Genomic DNA, 18514 nt, shown 5'->3' with positions numbered 1-18514 from the left:
GAAACCACATTCATGCATGTGACTTTATGTGATGCAGTAATATCAAATATGGACACTTCTTATTAAAAAAGGCTAATAATTTATAACATAAACTGTGCAAGGAATATCTCTGAAATAGGTGTATTTTTGGCAATGGAATTAATTAATAAATATACCTGGATGTGTTTAGCTCTTGCAACTTATCGAGAAACAGGGCACGAGGGGCTGCTTTTGCTGGGGAGCCTATGAAAGGTACTGTGCCGACAGACGCTGGAGCAGAAGTTGGCTTCTCATCATCTGTGCATACGCGAAACACAACATTTGAACATTACAGCACAGAGTGAAGGATCTAGACATCGCTATTAAAGCCACATGTTTTATTATGTGTACAACATGCAGGTTAATAAAGGGTACAGAAAAAACTGATTTATCGTGACATCCAACCTGAGCTCTCGTCACCACTGTCCGTATCACGGGGTACAGGATACAGCAGAGGAGTGACCAGGCCTTTGTGGGGTTGCTGATACCCCAACACCAAGTCCTCCAGTGTCCGGAAACAATTCACCTGCACCCCTTGTGTTGTCTATAAAACACACAAATGCAACAGCAGATGATTCATTTTATGTCTGGTTTAAAATGTCTTGACCTAGCATAAATTCTCATTCTACACAGGAAGAAAACCAAAAAAAAGGAATGCAGAAGGTAAGGGATGCAATAATTCTGTTTAAATCTGTCGAGTAGTTTGAATTAAAAAGAGTATTTCACTTTTAAAAGGTTGTGCATAGAAGTACAGATATGACTGCATAGCTTCAACGTATATGTAAAAGAATGTGCTGCTATATGAAGGCCTTATTTGGATCCACAAACACTGAAATGAGAAGTTCTTAAACTTGTTAAGAATCAACGATGAGATTTCAAGATTGTTAAGAGAAAATCTTCCCCGACTGTGTTATAAAAGAATTAAATTACTAAGTAGATTTTAATTTGTACAACATATCTTTCAATGAATGTTTCACACCAGACCTCCACCCCCTTTCCTCTTCCGAAATCTTGCTTGGTAGAGCAAAGCAGAAGTATTGATTTGCATGACAGAAAAGGGCACATGCAGATGATTTGCTGTGATAAAAGGTGTCCCTGAGAGATTTAGAAAGCTTTCCCTTGTGGCCCAACAGAGAGATGACATCACTTCCAGCTATTTCCTGACTATAGCAGCACTTAGCTCTCTGTTTCACTGTGGTCCTGCATAAAAAAAACCCTCTAAAATCCCCTCACCACATAATAACAAATTTCTTTTCAAAATTATCTTTAATACATGACTAGATTCATACAACACACATTAAAACCACAAGCTCAAGTAAGCCTTCTCTAAAGGTTTTCACTAAAATCTGGAAAACTTAAAGTAACTGAAAGCAGCATGATTGGAATTTAAGATAAAGAAAAGATGCTGCCATAGGTACTCACACTCTACAAAATGGCATGGTACATATTAGACCACAAAACCAAGTGTGCCCTTTTCCTGTGCCCTCCTTTAGAAGTTTTTGTTTTCGTTTTGTGGTGAGAAACCAGTTTTTGGCTTGAGCTAAATGTCTGTTTTGCCAGGAACTCTTCAAATAGTATTTTTATACCACAAGGGTCTCTTGAAAAGCAATTAAAAAGAAATGAAAAGGAATAGAAGACAGTGAAAGACAAAATTGGCCCCAAAATATCTCCATGGCCCTCTTGGAAAAACAAAAAGGCAAGCGCACGACTAGTGAGTTAGTGGAGCAAATCCAGTGAGGGAAAATACATACTGAAGGTTTATACACATGGCAGTGGAAAAACAACTGAAATAGCAACAGAGTTTTAGGTCTTTATTGGAAACTGGAGGAATTTTCCAAGTCAGCGGCCTTAAAAAAACAAACTGCCAGACAATCACTATTAAACTTGTTATTGAACTTTAATAAGCAGACACTGCTATAAAAAAAAGAAAGGTCAGAGATGATTTGTGGTTTATGCCCCAAAAATATTTATTCCTCTCACTCACCCACTGAGTGCGTGCTTTTGTTGGTGCAAACTTTGTGCTTGTGTGTGTTCTTTAATAGTCTAATAATCAGGTCATTTGCGAACTAAATACGCCTGCTCGAAGCATCAAAAACAGACACATACCATCTCTGGCTTAAACTCTCCCACATCCAACAGAATCATTACGCTTAACACAAACAGCCCCATACATACACATGACAAATAAGCACACCCATTGGTCAATGACTTAGTGTGTGGGTTGAGTAGGAATCTTTGAGACATTAAAACAATTTCTCCTCTGTGCTGCTGAGCTCATGCTGCAAGCATGCAGCCACATGGCAGAGATGCCATTCAAACAACAAAGTTACTGCAGTTGTAACAGAGTCTTTACAGAGACGAAACTCAAACATGTTCCTGTTCTCCTCACAACAGGCAAAAACAAACCAACGTTTGATCCTTCTAACTTGAGTCGTACTCCCCTCCGTGTGCACAGTTTGTGACAAGGTTTGAGACGCGTATGGTGTGGTGTTTTTACTTGGGTCCTTTTTTCCAGGAAGAGCATCCAGGGCCATGTGACAGTGAGCACTCACCTGAACTGCTAGAAGACCATCTGCGTCAGGAAGAATACGATAGGTGTGAACATGACGTTGGAACCTTTAGAAACCAAAAATTACAGTGGTTATTGGTACTGCAAAATACTACAAGGCAAATGCTCAAAGGCAAAGTGTGCATAAATGTAGGTTTTTTTAAGGATCCCATGTGGATCCCATGTGTGTATTAAAGACAATAATTTTCTCAGTAGTTTTACAGATCACTGACTACAGATCAACAATGTGTCAAAGAAGAACATAATCTCCATCCATCACTTCAAAAGACACATTCAGGCAGCATATAAAGATGAACAGGTTTAAAGTGTTTTGCTACAGTATATTACATGAAGAAAGTGATGGAAGAAAGGGTCAGTACAAAAAGGGGGGAGGGGGGCAATTTCAAAGAGTGAATGAGATACTGAGAAAAGAATGAAGGGAAAGTAGGAGCACTGTGACCAGCCAGGCTCAGCTTTCAGGAATGTATCTGGCTTTGGCTGATGAGCAGTCAGCGTAGTGCGGTCGCTGGAGCTCCTGCCCACTTTCAGGGGCCCCAGGGAAGAAAGAGGGGTAAGTGGGGAAACAGGGAGCAATGAGCTAGGGTTAGACAGCCTGTGATGGACTTTACTTGGACGATACCATCTGACTAGTCTGGAGAGTGTGTATTTGTGAAGTCTGCCCAGCGTGTAGGCACTTTTAGCCACAGATGTTCCTTCACTGCCTTCTGCCAAATGATGGTGAAAGTGATGGATATGACAGGATGAGAAAAGCTGCTGAATCAATTTACAAATGACGACATTCTGTAGAGCTAAATGCTTAATATTTGCCAGGTCTATGTGCCAAAATCGAAATGTCTTACATGGGTAGGTGTACTTATTTCTGGTTTTGTGTAAAAACAGAACAATAAATGAGAAATTTGATATTTTCAGTGAGCTAAAACAAATAAAATGAGACTTTCTTCCAATACATTTCGCAATATTAATACAGAGGGTCACTTATTATTGCATTTTCCCTTCTAAGTTCTGAGGGATACAGCATTACTATCAATGGCTTCACATTTAAAATGTGCTTGTTATTAATATACCGCCTAAAGCAGGGGTGTCAAACTCAAATACACAGTGGGCCAAAATTCAAAACTGGAACAAAGTCGCGGGCTAACATTAATATTTATTGAAATATATTTATTCCTCCAGATATAAGAATGAATCTTTTTTTATGGACTCAAACACGTTTTGCTGAAAAACTGAATATGGAACAAGCAAAGCTTAATACTAAACAATATATATATTAGCCAGTAGGCCAGCTCTGATAGTAATTTGGTATGGCTTCGCGGGCCAAATGTAATTAGGCTGCGGGCCAAATTTGGCCCGCGGGCCAGAGTTTGACACCTATGGCCTAAAGAGTATAGTCCATAAGATAATTGTGTTCGATTATGAGAGGCAAACGGCTCACTCTCTAAGTATGTGAAATTGTGTGTGTGTGTGTGTACTCACAGCAGGCATAATGCATAGGCTCCTGGCACAGACTCACTGTCTCTCACTAGGTAGCTGCCATCCCTCCCTGCCCGTGCCAACAAGTCCTCTGCATACACACGGCTGATGTCACGGTGATACCATGCTGCCGTAGCCATGGCAAACAATGTTGAGAGTTATGATCATAAAAATAATCCACATGAGGTGATGACATAGGTTTACTGTCACACTTGCTCTGATAGCACCGCACTGGAGCTCTGTCACCTATGTCATTAGCCACTGAGTGTGCTGAGTGGTCTACTTTAGTGTTTCAGCCTTTCCCATGATCCTCTTCTTCATGACCAAAGTGTCAAAAAGAAGAAAATTCTATCAGCTAGCACTTCCTGGGTTCCTGTTGTTTTCTTCTGGGTCACATATCCTGTTGAATTGAGGTCACAAAGAAGAAATATCCAGCTGAGCGCAAGGTTAGTCCACTCCAGCAACAGCCTTCAGTCCATTTATCTGGTAATATCCTTGTGTAGAGAAAGACCTAGTTACAGTTTTTGGTCGCAAGTTGCTGCACCTAGGTGGGTGTGTTGCTCCAACAAACACAGACCATCATAACAGAGTGAGGGAGGGAGAAAGAGAGAGAAGGAGGTAGAAGAAAAACAGCGAGAAGTGCAGAGTCTGAATGAAACAGCCACCCCTCAGGCAATGACGGAGCCTCTAGCTAAACCACAAACACAAGCCCTCCTCTTGTCCCAAAACAAAAGCCCCACATGCAAACAACAGGAAAAGAAGAACCAAGAATGGCAAAATAAACAAATCAAGCTGCACACACAGCACTTACACACTCCCAGGCAAACACGCAGGCAGCAAAGACAGAAACATACCAGATGGAACTCAGTCAGCACTAAAACCAGACAGGCATGCAACAGAAACCAGACTAATTCAAATGATTTCCCAGCTCTGTTGCCATATAAGGGAATAGGAACACCCTCCAAAAGTTCAGCTGATCACTGCAGTTGCCTTTCCTTCTTCCAAGCTCAGATTCCATTTGGAGTTTGTTTGGTTGGATGTAGGCTACTCTGGGAAATTTACTTTCATGCTGGAAGAGTGTGCTGCTGTGTGTGTCTCGTCAGAAAGGTTCCGTCTGCTCTGGCGTGGTCTCCAGCGGATCTTCAGAGTGCTGTCAGAGCAGAGGGAGGGAGCACAGAGGCAGAGGACAACCCCATAAGAGCACAGGGCAGACAGAGGAAGTGACTCGACATTCCAGATGGCGGACATAGCCAGGAGAATTCTTGTGAGGCCCTCAGCTTCACCACCGGAGTGTGAAACAGAATGCTGCTTCCTTTTTGTTATTTCCTCCCCATTTATTTTCTTCTTCTTCTTTCCCCTGCCTTTTGTCTTCCCTCAAATTCTAAACAGAAAGCACAGCTCTCCCCTCATCGGTGAGCTCTTTGGCTTAACTTCAATTTCTTCCTCATTTGCCAGCATCCTTATCCTCAGACATTTCAGATTCTGGCCAGCATTTCACCCCTTCTTTCTGTCAGCCAACCCGCTTTCTTGTTCTAACCCTCCCTTCACTTCCCTTCCTCTATTGCTCACTCGTTCACTCCCAGCTAAACGCTGTGTCCATATGGTTATGATCATCCCTAACATTCTTATTTTTGCCCTTCTAAAGCATCACTCATTATTCAGCCCTCCTACGTTCCTCCCACTACATTAGCTGGAGCGAATAACTCTGTGGGAAGCTGTTACTGTTCTGCCTCTTGCTACTCAGCAGAAATGTGCTGACCACCAACCACAGAGCCCATAAAACAAATAGACACAAGTACATCCCAATCTGATGATGCATCTACCTAACTCTCAATCTGTGATCAGTTCTTTTTAGAATAACCATGTGCTTTACACAGCATATTACTGGACCATAAAAGCCAAGCTGAAGCACTATATGCTAACTAGCACACCCAAGGTGACAAGGAAACAATTAATTCACCCGCTAATGTTTACCAGGGATTCATTTGTGATTATCTTAGTTTTGGTAATTATGATTGACAATTACATAACTGTGCCTGAAATGTCATTGCTGGTTTGGCTGGTATTTTAAAAATATGATCTGATGGTTCATCTGATGATGAAAATCCAAAGTGATTACAAATCATACATATGGTAAAATAAATAAATAAATAAATAAAAATAAGGGTAATTTATCAAATACTGTTAAAACACTTCGAACCTTAATAATAATAATAATATCCATCCATCCATTTGCTTCCGCTTATCCTTTCAGGGTCGCGGGGGGCGCTGGAGCCTATCCCAGCTGTCATAGGGCAAGAGCAGCAGCAGAGCAGCTAAAAGCTCTGCTTCCCGTGGTGGGTTGTGCTACAAGAAAAGCCAGACTGGGTGAGTAGAAATCATTCACCCTGATGCAATCTGTTCATTATTTTATGCCAGGCCAACAGATATTAAGATAAACTGACTGGTACTTACATAGCACTTTTCTAATAACAATAAGATGACAATAAGATGAAATAAGATGAAATGTTTAATTCTTGAAACATAATGACTATATATTATATTTCAACAACATTTCAGTTGTTGTTCAGATGTTGTCAATCAAAAACCACTCAAGAGACAGTATCCACCCCAGAGTCAGATCACTAGGTAGGAATCACTACATGATTCTTGGATGTCAGTCAGGATAGCAGATTGTTATTCTTATATTCATGAATTTAAGGATGTCACACCTTGTGGCCTTTACATATGGCTAGAAGAAAGAGAGAAGTGAGAGGACAACAGTACATAACAGAAAAAAATATTGATCACATCAGACACAGAATGAAAGAAGAAACAGGGAGGAGGCTGATTGCAAAGTCAACTGTAAGCAGGCAAAAGCAACTTAAAAAGTGTGTCATATATGCGGTTTTCCAGTTGAAGGTTAGAGCGGTGTATCGGCTAAGCCATCAGCTGGTGTGGGCTAGCAGTGAGCTGCCAGACTGAGCGCAGCAACTTAAACAAATGCCATGCTCAATTTCTCAAGTTTTAGTTTAGGTTTTTCAAAGAGAGAGAGAGTAGGTGGATTCACTGGAAGTTAGTGACCAGAAGAGCTCTTCACCAGAATCAAAGTTATGATAAACACTGACAAGTTCAATATTATTCCTGCTAAAATCTCTTTGTTTAGTCATAGATTTTTGTATATAACATTCTAACAAACCACAATTGTTGTGCAATGGTAATTGGTTTCTGTCACATCTGTTACTCTATCCAGTTCTTTCAAATGTTGTGCTTATGTAAGGCAAGGACTGGGCAGGATACTGAAACAGACAGAGACGGGCAAATGTACTCCAAGAGTCATCTGCTCGCTCTCATTTGCCAATGCTGGCAGTCAAATCAGCTTTTGAAACTGACTTTTATCCTTCTCTTTACCTTGAATCAGAAACCCTGTCTGTCTGTATGGTAAAGATGCTTGATGAGCTTTAGAGTTGCATGGATCAATAATATAACAGTCAAAATACAAAATATTTTGTAAAATAATACGACAAGTAATGGCAAGAGTTGAGCTTGATAAAAAACATACTCAGTATTCCTAAATCATCTCCACTATAGGATGAATTAAACTGCCCTTACAAAAATGTAAACTGCTACCAGTGTAAAGTATAGCTGTTAGACTGATTGACTTTAAGAATAAACACAATCCCCAATAAGGCACATTATAAATCACAAATCGTTGACAAATAATTGCTCTCCTTTTGGATGATTAGGCATCTTAGCAGCGATCTTTCTAACTGATGCCACAACCACTTCAAGTTACAGCATCTTTTCAGTTAAGTTAATGAGCAGCAGCTGCTAAAAATACCATGGTTAAAGGTCACACAGGAGGCACGGAGTACAAGTGGCATAAGGCCAACAGGTCAGCCTACCTGACATGACGAGTTCACAGTATGTGTAAATAATTAAAATCGGTGATGTTAATTGTAATGATGTGCACCAATAAATTTTTGCTCAAGGTTACACCGACAGCATCTCACACTGTTGGAAATTGATGTAATTGGCTCAGCATCTGAACTAATGGAGTTACTGTTAGCAACAAACACTGCAAGTCTGTCTAAATTTAGCACCATGATGAAGACTGTGTTGCTAAGAGGTAGTTAATACCATGGTGCTGTAATACAATGGGACAAGTCAGCAATCCCTTTGAGAGACAATACTGACTGTCTATATAAAGTGCTTGCCTAAATTGTCACCAGATTAGCTATAAGGGGCTTATGTGGACGTATGTGACATCACACAACCAAAGGTTTAAAAAAATAAAATAAAATAAACAAACCGAGAGAGACTTAAAATGGTGTATGAACATAAACTATTATAAAGCTAGTCACTGTGGTGCCTTTAGAAACACAAGCCCTAAAGAAAAAACTTCTTCCCTCTCAATAAACATGAAGCAGTAATTTTGAGTGAAATGTAATTGAAATATATTATATCAAAGTTTTTTTTTATTTGAAATATTAATCATTAAGGAAATGTACTTGCTATAAACTGAAAGTATAGCAATCAAGTAAAGTTCAAATCAACAGATTTCATTACATTTAACACTTAAAATTAGACTTATAATTTAGATGTAGTTAAATTTGTTAAAGTTAGCATTTAGGGTATTTTGGAGAGTGTGTTTGTACCACTTTTGCGTCCATGTTTTCCATCTTTTAAAAAAAAAAAAAATTTGTCTCATGTTTTAAGTTTTAACTTTCTATTCCACTTTTAATTTTGTCATGAAGGCTCTCAATGATATCAAGGGTCACAATCTAGATTTCTGCTGGACCCCAGAGTATGTTAGGCCCAAGCCAATAGCTACCCAGACTAGAGGCCAGCCAGTCGACTTTTAGCTTGCTTGCTCAGCCTAGACTGCTGTTTGCTAGCCAGTAAAAATGTCAACTTTCACACAGTTAGCTAATTGCCTAACTGATTTCACCTTTTTTGGGAAGGGGACATGCTGGTGTTCTTCACGTATGCCCAGCAGCCTTGGTGATATCTCTTAGCCTCCTGGGTCACTTAAAACCAATTTAGCTCTTGAGTCATCTGGCACCCTTCTTTTTTTCTGAGTGTGCAAGACCTGTCAACACCTCTCCTGCTCTTCTTCTGCTCTTGGGTCGACATTTGATCTATTCATGCCTCAGCTGAAACATCATCTGTTCCTTGGCCGACTACTGTTATTTTTCTGGGTCGACTAACACCTCATCTGTTTCGAAAAGATGGATGATGCCCAAACCTAGGTCCCATCCTCAGACAGCTACATCCCTACATCTCTTTGCCTCATTTTCAATCGACACAAGAACAGTTTCTGAACCCAAGTCCACTCACAATTTACCGATTTCTGAGACAGTTCTTAGTTAGCATAGTATTCCCTTCTTCCTGAGTCAAAGTTTACTGACATCCCCGTATTACTAAGAGTCCTGAGACTTTGAGTCTGTTGATATTTCTTCTATTTCTAAATTGTTACTGAGTTGACAGCTTAAAGCATTTTGGATCCCTTTCTTAACTGCAGGACATCAAAGGAAACACCTGAGCACTGTCAATTCTAGGGTGTTAAAATCACCAGGTTCCACATAAAGATGCTCCTGTATATCCCCTACCTTCCAAAAGTAATTGTTTACTTTCTCACGATAACTTTTTGTGTATTAGAGCAATTGGAAGCTTGCTTTTCAATCCCTTAAGCTGTGCAAGATCTTACTGCTTTATTAGAATCACAGAAAACATTGAAGTGAAGCTGATTGTTTTTTATACTGCACTATAGTGGAATGATCAGGACAGCTTTAACCTATTAAAGAGATTTAACACCTACGTGGTGATCCGGTGCTGTTTTTCACACCAGTGCTGTCTTGCAAGGACAGCTTTAAAGAGATCTCAAACCTTGTACCTGTATAACAGTTGCAGAGAGGCCAACACACACATACACCCATCTCATTCATTATTCTTGACTGCCAAGGTGTGACAATCCATCCAGCTCGCTTATTTATCAATTAACTACTTCAGGCTAAAGAAAAGATGTTTGATCTGCTAAAGGTCACTGCTAATAAATGCTGGTGCTTTGGCAGACATTAAAGGCGGGTCAAACAAATGCCTACAGTTCAAGTAGACCAGTTTCATAGAGCCCAAACTAACAGATCCTCATTAACTTAAAGCCAAATATTCCAAACCACGGAATCATGGCATAGCCACAAATTCTGCTTCAGTTTTCATACTTCAAATAGGATCCAAAATTGGCATGACATCACAATATACTCGTGCTTATCATTAAGTTGCTCAATCAACCATGCTCATAGCTAAACAGTAGAACTGCCAGGATGATTTTGTAATCAGACTGATGCTAGCTGTAAGGCCGTGTTCCTTGTGCAACATTAAGTCACTTGGATTTATGTAAACCTCCTATGTGCACAGATTGGGCAAGGCTTGGTGGAGGAGCCATCTGTCGACCTGCTAAAATCCTACTAATACCACTCTACTCTAGTTTAAGCTATAAGAAAAGGAGTCCTTGAACATTTAGTCCATTCACAAGGCATTCTTTACAGCTTAGCAAGTCTTAATTAGTATTTTAAGACCATCTGAAGCTTGAGAGCAAAGAATTCATGAAAATTTTGTTACTAAACTATATTATTGCACCATACCTGCAAAGTATCAAATTCCCAGTTTTATTCATGCATACATTTACTTCTTAAAAAAGCTCAAATCAATACATAAAATGAAAAGTTTTTCTGCATTACATGCTGTACTAATGCCAAGGCTCCTATCGTTATCTTTTATGTTGAAATTACGTGCACAGTATTATTTTTAAACATGCTGTAGGTTAAAACAGTAGTGTTATAATGAAATAATCAGATTTTCTCCAAAACAGCCTTCTTCAGGACAGTAAGCTTAAGAGGAGAGTTTCAAGGTTGGGAGGTCATAGTATAAAAGCAATAGGGAGTCCGTGATTGGCAGGCACTTAAACTATCAACAGTGAAGGATTAGAGAGCACAGCAGAGACGACTCACTGTCAGAACCGAGGGCACGGTAAGTTAGCGTTTTTCTTGCTGACCTGCAGCATAATAGAATCAGATGAAGAAGGTATATGAAGAAGGTATCGGATCACTGTAACTGCACAGAACAGAGTCAGCATTTGTTGGAAATTTATCACGGTATTATTACATGGGAATATGTAGTTTTTATCAATATTTATATATCCGTTAACAAGGAGCGCATGGTCTGTGTCACGCTAGGTATTAGGAATGTTGTTTATTATGATTATGATCTTAAACTAACCATAAAATCAGAAAGATCCTTTCCTATTAGAAGTTATAGGGAACAACATGACTGTCGTTTGCCATAGTGTCATCACTGAGGAGCTTTCTAGCGTGTACTGTACCGGCATAATAAACTAAAATTGACACAGATAACCAAAGCACCTAATAGTTATAGCTTTTGTTACTATCTCGTGTTTTGAGCTATTTATGACTTTATTGTGTTTTGGGGTTTTTTGCAGAGTGGACCTAAAATTTTGCCATCGACATGTCCAAGTGAGTGTGAAAGGTTTAAGGCTTATTCATCAACAATGTTAATATTGTGACAGTTTTAGAAAGGTTAAAAATCAACCATCAAACTTTCAATATAAAATCCAAAAAGAACTTTAGGCAACCTGTTTAATGCAGTTAAATATGAATGATTTCTAAATAATTAATTAATTTTGATTATTTATTTTATAATCACGAAAAGTTGTTCATGAGGGATGAAAGCGATAATTAATTTAGAAGAAACAAGGATAGTAGATTGGATGTAACATCGTGACAGAAGTAGCTTCTGCAACAACCTTAAAACTTCTTAATTGCCCCTTGGGGATAAATTAAGTCTTTCTGATTCTGATTCTGATTTATTTTATACTTTTTAGACACTTAAGAAAAAATCCTTATTAAGATGGATTTTGTGGATTGGAAAAGCATTAAAAGGATTATGTGGCATTTGAAAGCGACAAACACCACCAAGGATTACCTGTTTGTTTACTACATCCGCCCAGAACAAAAGGATTGCACTCTTGCACTCTCCATATCTTGGGATAAATCTGGGTGTTAAATTTGCCAATTCTGCCACTACTTTTTGTTTTGTAGCATAAACAGCTATTTCATAAAATAGCCTGCCTAACCCAGTATTGATCCAACTATGTCATTTTCATATTTTATATGATGTTTAACTTTGTTTACTCAGCTTACCCAATCACACGTCTTACGTTCAGATTAGACATTTGTAGCAGCAGGTTCAATTCGACTTTAAGCACTAATCCATCCTCACAGGAGAGGAGCAAGGGAGTTGATGGCAAGTGGGAGGTTATCCAGGACAAAAACTAGAAAAGTTGTAAGCGCACAAATATGTTATAGAAGACAACTTAGAAAATAGGGGGAAAGAGCTCATTATTTATAATCAAGCAAAAATAATGAAATTATGGGTCACTGCTCATTTAGACTTAACATCTTGTGTTTTTGTCTGCATGTGTTTTAGGGCCTTTTTTTTAGGACTTTCAGGTTCAAATACTCTTCAGATTCAGATTCTTTTCTTTTTTTTTCATTTCCAGAGTATTTAAGAAGACCAGTAGGAATGGAACTGTAAGTGGCTTCTACAATATAATCATTACAGGGCACCCCTTGAGCACAGGGAGGAGTGCAATTTGTATGTTGCTATTCCAACTTCCCGAAATAGCGTCCACATTTTTTTTAATCTTGTGGAGGAGTAACCGTTTTCCTTTTTCTTCATTTCATATAGATTGCCTTGTACTTGGGGAAAAGGGACTTTGTGGACAATGTGGATTCAGTAGAAATAGTTGGTGCGTGGCAAAACTGCATCCTGATATATGTGAATATATGAACTTATAAGAATCTCTGTGAAAGATCTAAGGCTGTGGATTGACTCTTCTCATATTTGCAGAAGGGGTAGTTAAAGTGGATCCTTCTGGTCTTAACAACAGAAAAGGTATTTTACTTTATAGTCTGCAAATCATAAAAGTTATAAGCGATGATTTACTGACACAGACTGAAACAACACATTTTTCCACTGCAGTGTATGTCTATCTTGCTTGTGCCTTCCGCTATGGAAGTGATGACTTGGATGTCATCGGACTGACCTTCAGAAGGGACATCTGGCTACATCGCATTCAGGTGTATCCACCTACGGGTGGCAGCGAAGCTAAATCCCCAATGATGGAATCCCTCTTGAAAAAAGTTGGAGAGCAGGGGCACGCCTTTTCCTTCCAGGTCCAAACCCTTAATCTTTCTCTTTGCGTAACAACAAATAAATTATTTTCAATGCAAGGTATTTTGATTAACCTTAGATCATATCCCCGCTTTTATTTTAAAATCATTTTAAAGTGTAACGTTCATGTATGTGACTCATTTCTTCTTTTTCCAGATGCCACCAAATCTTCCATGCTCAGTTTCCTTACAGCCTGGGCTAAATGATTCCGGCAAGGTACAGTTACCATCCAGTGTTATTGTTTGCTTTCTTTAAGTCTTACACATTGTGTTAAATGTTTGGAAAAATTAATTTATCTGGATTTCGCCTTGTTGTAGGCTTGCGGTGTGGACTTTGAGATTAAAGCATACATTGCCAACGCACCTGACAATCCAGATGAAGTCATTCAAAAAAAGTATGTTTGTGCAGCGTCATTTTAAACCTTTCAGTCTTTGAGCTGTGTATGAAGGCCATGCATGGGTTATTCTCTTCCCTTTTATTTCCTTCTAGGGATACTTGTCGTCTGATGATTCGTAAAATACAGTTCGCCCCAGCTAACAACAAGGCCGGAGCCAAGGCTGATCTATCCAAGCAGTTTATGATGAGTGACAAACCAGTGCACTTGGAGGCTTCCCTTGAAAAAGAGGTACTTGAAAATATACCAAATGCATTTTTACCATTATAAATATTACATAATAATTGCTAAACTGTGTTTTAAAATCACTCTTTTCCAGGTTTATTACCATGGAGATCCAATAACCGTTAAAGTGCAAATCAACAATGAAACCAACAAGACTGTGAAGAAAATCAAAATCTCAGGTAAGGACCCAAATATGTCTGATCAGAATCATTTTTGTTTGTATAGTTTGAAGAGATGGGGGAAATATTTTCAAGGCATATAGTTTAATTCATACTTCTAACATGAACTATTTTTGTGTTAAGTTAACCAGCTCACAAGTGTGGTCCTCTACTCATCTGACACTTACGTCAAGGAAGTCTGTGCTCAAGAGTTTGGGTAAGGCGAATAATAACCGGACTCGAGTCATTTCTGGTTCAAATTAATGTATCTAAAAAGTACATTATGTGCTGTAACTATCAGTGAATCTGAGGCTATAAACGACCCCCCCCCCCCCCCCACACACACACACACACACACACACACCAATATTCCAATATGTCTGTATTTTATTGCTACTTAAAATGAAAAAGGCCCTAAGTAGATTAACTGAAAATAATGAATACTAACCTAGTGTGAGTTCTTTTTCCCTCTATTTCACCTCTAAACACAGAGAGACCGTAAATGCCATCTCTACATTTGAGAAGTCCTTCCAAGTAACCCCCCTGCTTGCCAACAACAAAGAAAAGCGAGGTCTTGCAGTCGATGGACGTCTAAAAGATCAGGACACCAACTTAGCATCCACAACGCTGTAAGACTTTTAGGTCTCTTTTAGGTGAAACTAGGATGGGCCTTCATCCTCTTTTTGAGCAGCAATGTTGTCACTATATATTCTGCCGTCCACTTATAGCACCTTAAACCAAATCCCCAAGGTTTAAATCGTAAACTATTCCCATCTCCTTGCAGGAGTCAAGGAGAGAAGGAGATGCAGGGAATTATTATCTCCTACAAAGTCAAGGTCACTCTTACAGTTTCGAGTGGAGGGTAAGGCTTAATAGAAAACACTAACCCATAATGCTTTCCTGTTTTTGTGCCAAACTGTGCAGACTAAGGGATTCTTTTATCATTTCTCTCTGACCATAGCTTGCTGGGTGGTTTGACAGGACGGTAAATATCAGTTCTCCTTCATTTATTGCCAGTTGTGTAAATGAATGCAAATTATTCACGAGTATATGTTAATCTGTAAAATGTTTAGTGATGTTGTCGTGGAACTTCCTGTGACACTGATGTCCCCAAAGCCTGCAGGTGAGTTCTGTATTTTGTAAACTGCTAGTGCCAGCTAAATTACCATTAAAATACTTCCTGAAATATCACTAAAAGTAGACAGTGGCTTTCTGTAACTGATCTTACTGTCATCTATATGCCATGCTCTCCCCTTTACTGCGTGCCATTACTGTGTACTGAGCAGAAGTGTAAGTATAAAGTATAAAATAGTCTCTATAAAAAGACGTGTATTCGCCTGTGGCAGTGATAATTGTATATGATGTTCATGTTTGTTTCTCATGAACAATTATGTGTTTTATGAACCACAGCAAATTGGATTAAATGCCTCTTTAGTTCAGGTGAGGTCAACTCAGATACAGTGAGTTGTGCAGTGTTGACTTCTTCAAGGGTTACTGCCCCTCCTATAACATCCCTACACACTAAAATATTAGATGATGACATAAAACACATGTTAAAGAACTACCGTATTTGGATAGAAAATTGCATGAATTGCAAAAGCGCAGAAGTGATGGCCCTTGAACGAGTGTCCTGTTTTACCCTTCAATCCTGTGTGAAAAATGAAATTTGAATCCTCTTGCTCCACCCCCAAGATCAATAATTAAAAGATCTTCAGTAGACATTAATAGCAGCATGTATGCAGATATTTGAAAGTTGGGCAATAGCTGAAAGTGTATGAGTCTGAAAAATTGCAGATGTTATAAATAGAAAAGAAGGGGTGGCCTGCAATACTGTATAAAAATTCACAAATCAAAGTAATCCATTACCCAATTTTCAAACCAGACAAACAAACAAACAAAAAAACCCAAGGGACACTACAAAATGTATGTATTGAAAAATGTAACCCTTCTACAAAGACAACTTATCAAATGTTGAAACTCAAAATGTTTTAAGTTAAATGAGATAACTGAGTGGTTGTAGAATGAGTACCCCGTCTGAGGCTGGCACTTTCAGCAAAGCAAAGATGAGCGAGAGGGTTTACAATTCTGTAAAAGACTGTGTGAAGAAAGAGTTCAACAATTAAAGAATAAATTTTTGTTTAACAGAACTACATAATGTTATTGAATGATTTAAAAGCCCAGAAAAATTTCTGTATACAAGAGACAAGGTCAAAAAGCATAATCTGGGCTTAGAAAAGGGACCAACCGGCTTGTTATTAGCACAGAGAAGAAGGGAGGGGTGCACGTATCATGTGTAATTTGCACATCTGTGATGGCATCACTAATGCTGAAATGTATATGTAGGTTTCATAGCAACATATCCATGGCTTCTAGTTCACATAAGGTCTTGCTTATTTCCTAAAACAATACTAAAAATTAAGCACATACTCCAGGTGCTTAACTAGCTCGCAGTCTCGTTCTGTCACCAAATGAAAATATTTGGTGTGTTATGAAATGAAAAAGACCCCAGACTGCAAAGAAGCTGAAGTCCTACATCAAACAAGAACTGGGAAACACTGTGCTCTCAAATTACACCAACTGTTCCCATCAGGCCTCCCAAATATTAACAGTGTCCCTAAACAAAAAAAGATGTGATCTAAAATAATGATGAAAATGCCCCTGCCACTCTCTCTCTACAAACACAAAACGTATCTAATTTTCAACATTTGATATGCTGTTTTTTTTAAAATACAGTATTTAAATAACTTCCAAATCATTGCATTCATGTTGCAGCTTTTTTGGAAACTGGATTGTACAAAATTAGATGAGATATATTCCATAAGTTACCTTGAATAATGTTAGAGTCACAGTCCATTGTCTGTCCATTTTATCCACAGGTCAGATATCACAGTTAACACCACGGATGGTTGAAGCAGCCAGTCAAGGAAAATCATCTCTCATGCAGAGAACACAGAACACAAAGGAACTCATTATCAGCAAAGAAGAGCACAAATGCTCAAATTTCCCCTGTATATATTCAGTTCTATTATAAATAACTATGAGAACTCAATTACTGAGGGTCAGAAGTCTGTGTGAAATTTCCGTGTGTGACATCATAGCACTAGAATCCAACAGATGTGTCCCACAATAGAGTAGACCTTTCAATATGTGTCATTGGTAATGAGGATGCAGAGCTTGATTTAACGTAATCTTTATTTTTATGTCATTAGAAATTACATGTTGAAAAATGGTGAATGGATGAAATGAGTGGCTATTTTAAAAACACAAATGTGACACTCTGTTAAGACAATTAAGAGAACTCAATAAATCCATTTTTCTCAAGTACAAACTTCTCTTTGTTCATATTTATGATCTGTTTTGGTGTTGGAAGGGGTTTTTTTTCCCCACACTAACCAAACTGATACATTTTTATGTTTATGTTAGCTATCATTTTTTGCTAGATTAAGTCACAGTTAAAGTTTTTCTGGGTGTAACCAGTTATTATACCACTGCTCCGAAAAGTTGCAGCAAGCCAGCTTTCGGTAACATTTCACATGGCCTACTTGTCTGTAAATAGTGACCCAAAAATATATAACTGTTTCTCTGCTTCTTGTGGTTCTTTCTCCCAATAATAGTGCAGCGGGTTACGGAAACAATCTTTCAAAAAACAATACAATTTTACATTTTTTGTTTTCATCTGGTGCCATGCCATTTATTCCCATGCATTTCAATGAATTAGATGTATCTGATGCATGAAGACTCCTTTGCCTATGGCTCAGCTCTATCATGCTCACACATCCTGTCATAAAGGATTTTTTAGGTAACAAAGAGAAACAGATAACCATTTACCATCAAACCAACAGCCACTTTAGAAACAACGCTTAACCTAACTTCACATTTATGTCTTTCTTTGGAATCTGACCTAGAATCCTCTTGCCGCACGACAGCACTGTCCTTCATTGTTATATTGGCCAACTCGTGTTACGAATATAACTAAGCAATCATAAAAAGACTATTGCAACTTTGGTACCCCTAACCACCTGTGGATGATTTTGCAGCAATGTTCAGTTATCTGCTGCACTATAAAATGTTTTCTGATTGAGATACAATATTCAGGAAGACCTTTTTGTGGTTAATTCTACAACTGGAAGACACTTTATATAATAATAATAATAAATATATAAAATAATAAACTTTTTTATTAGATATTTCAGTTGCTGTTTGCTACAGATCAAATGACTTGTCAGCTTGATGCAGCCTTGTTACCAATGCTGAAAAAGTTGTTTACCTAACTGTTGACCATTAAGTGGAAAACAGTCACCCTCATACTGAATGCTCAATTTCACATAAGATTTCATTTATATTAATTTGAAATCTATTCTGCCCAACTGCCCATCATGCAATTTATTCAGAATTTATTTTTTGGGATTTTATCCTATTTATTATTTTTTCTTTATTTTCAAATATTTG

General features: G+C 38.4%; 2 protein-coding genes across 5 annotated transcripts in view; one reads left to right on the top strand and one right to left on the bottom strand.

Moving 5' to 3' along the window:
- inppl1b (inositol polyphosphate phosphatase-like 1b) overlaps nucleotides 1–16955 on the bottom strand; it is a 28721-nt gene extending 11766 nt beyond the window's left edge. For 2 of the 4 annotated variants that reach the window (XM_082556343.1, XM_082556342.1), the window contains exons 1-4: nucleotides 4061–5670; nucleotides 2571–2634; nucleotides 424–562; nucleotides 156–276 (exon numbers count right to left, since the gene is read on the bottom strand). In XM_082556343.1, coding sequence (XP_082412469.1) covers nucleotides 156–276; nucleotides 424–562; nucleotides 2571–2634; nucleotides 4061–4197 — 461 coding nt within the window. In that variant the 5' untranslated portion in view covers nucleotides 4198–5670. Of the gene's footprint in view, nucleotides 1–155; nucleotides 277–423; nucleotides 563–2570; nucleotides 2635–4060; nucleotides 5672–16891 lie in introns of those variants that run through there. The other 2 variants (XM_082556341.1, XM_082556340.1) reach the window with 2 other exon arrangements.
- arr3b (arrestin 3b, retinal (X-arrestin)) lies at nucleotides 10963–17026 on the top strand. The gene is made up of 16 exons (XM_082556440.1): nucleotides 10963–11065; nucleotides 11535–11568; nucleotides 12615–12645; nucleotides 12803–12863; nucleotides 12965–13009; nucleotides 13097–13290; nucleotides 13445–13504; nucleotides 13606–13682; nucleotides 13778–13913; nucleotides 14002–14086; nucleotides 14210–14282; nucleotides 14557–14694; nucleotides 14850–14927; nucleotides 15027–15050; nucleotides 15139–15192; nucleotides 16942–17026. Exons 2-16 carry the CDS (start codon nucleotides 11561–11563, stop codon nucleotides 16973–16975), a joined length of 1098 nt encoding a protein of 365 aa, XP_082412566.1. The 5' UTR covers nucleotides 10963–11065; nucleotides 11535–11560; the 3' UTR covers nucleotides 16976–17026.
- Nucleotides 17027–18514: the final 1488 nt, after the last annotated feature.

This window comes from Aulonocara stuartgranti (assembly GCF_965226115.1).
Source record: "Aulonocara stuartgranti genome assembly, chromosome: 2".
NCBI classification, from domain to species: domain Eukaryota; kingdom Metazoa; phylum Chordata; class Actinopteri; order Cichliformes; family Cichlidae; genus Aulonocara; species Aulonocara stuartgranti.
The sequence above is the reverse complement of the archived record's forward strand: the minus strand, read 5'-3'. Positions and strand labels throughout refer to the sequence as shown.

Bases quoted from the DNA above. Each gene is read 5' to 3' on its own strand.
- arr3b (XM_082556440.1), top strand. The intron at 13,291-13,444 runs GTCCAAACCCTT...TTCTTTTTCCAG, and splicing joins GGCACGCCTTTTCCTTCCAG to ATGCCACCAAATCTTCCATG. The intron at 15,051-15,138 runs GTAAATATCAGT...TAAAATGTTTAG, and splicing joins CTGGGTGGTTTGACAGGACG to TGATGTTGTCGTGGAACTTC.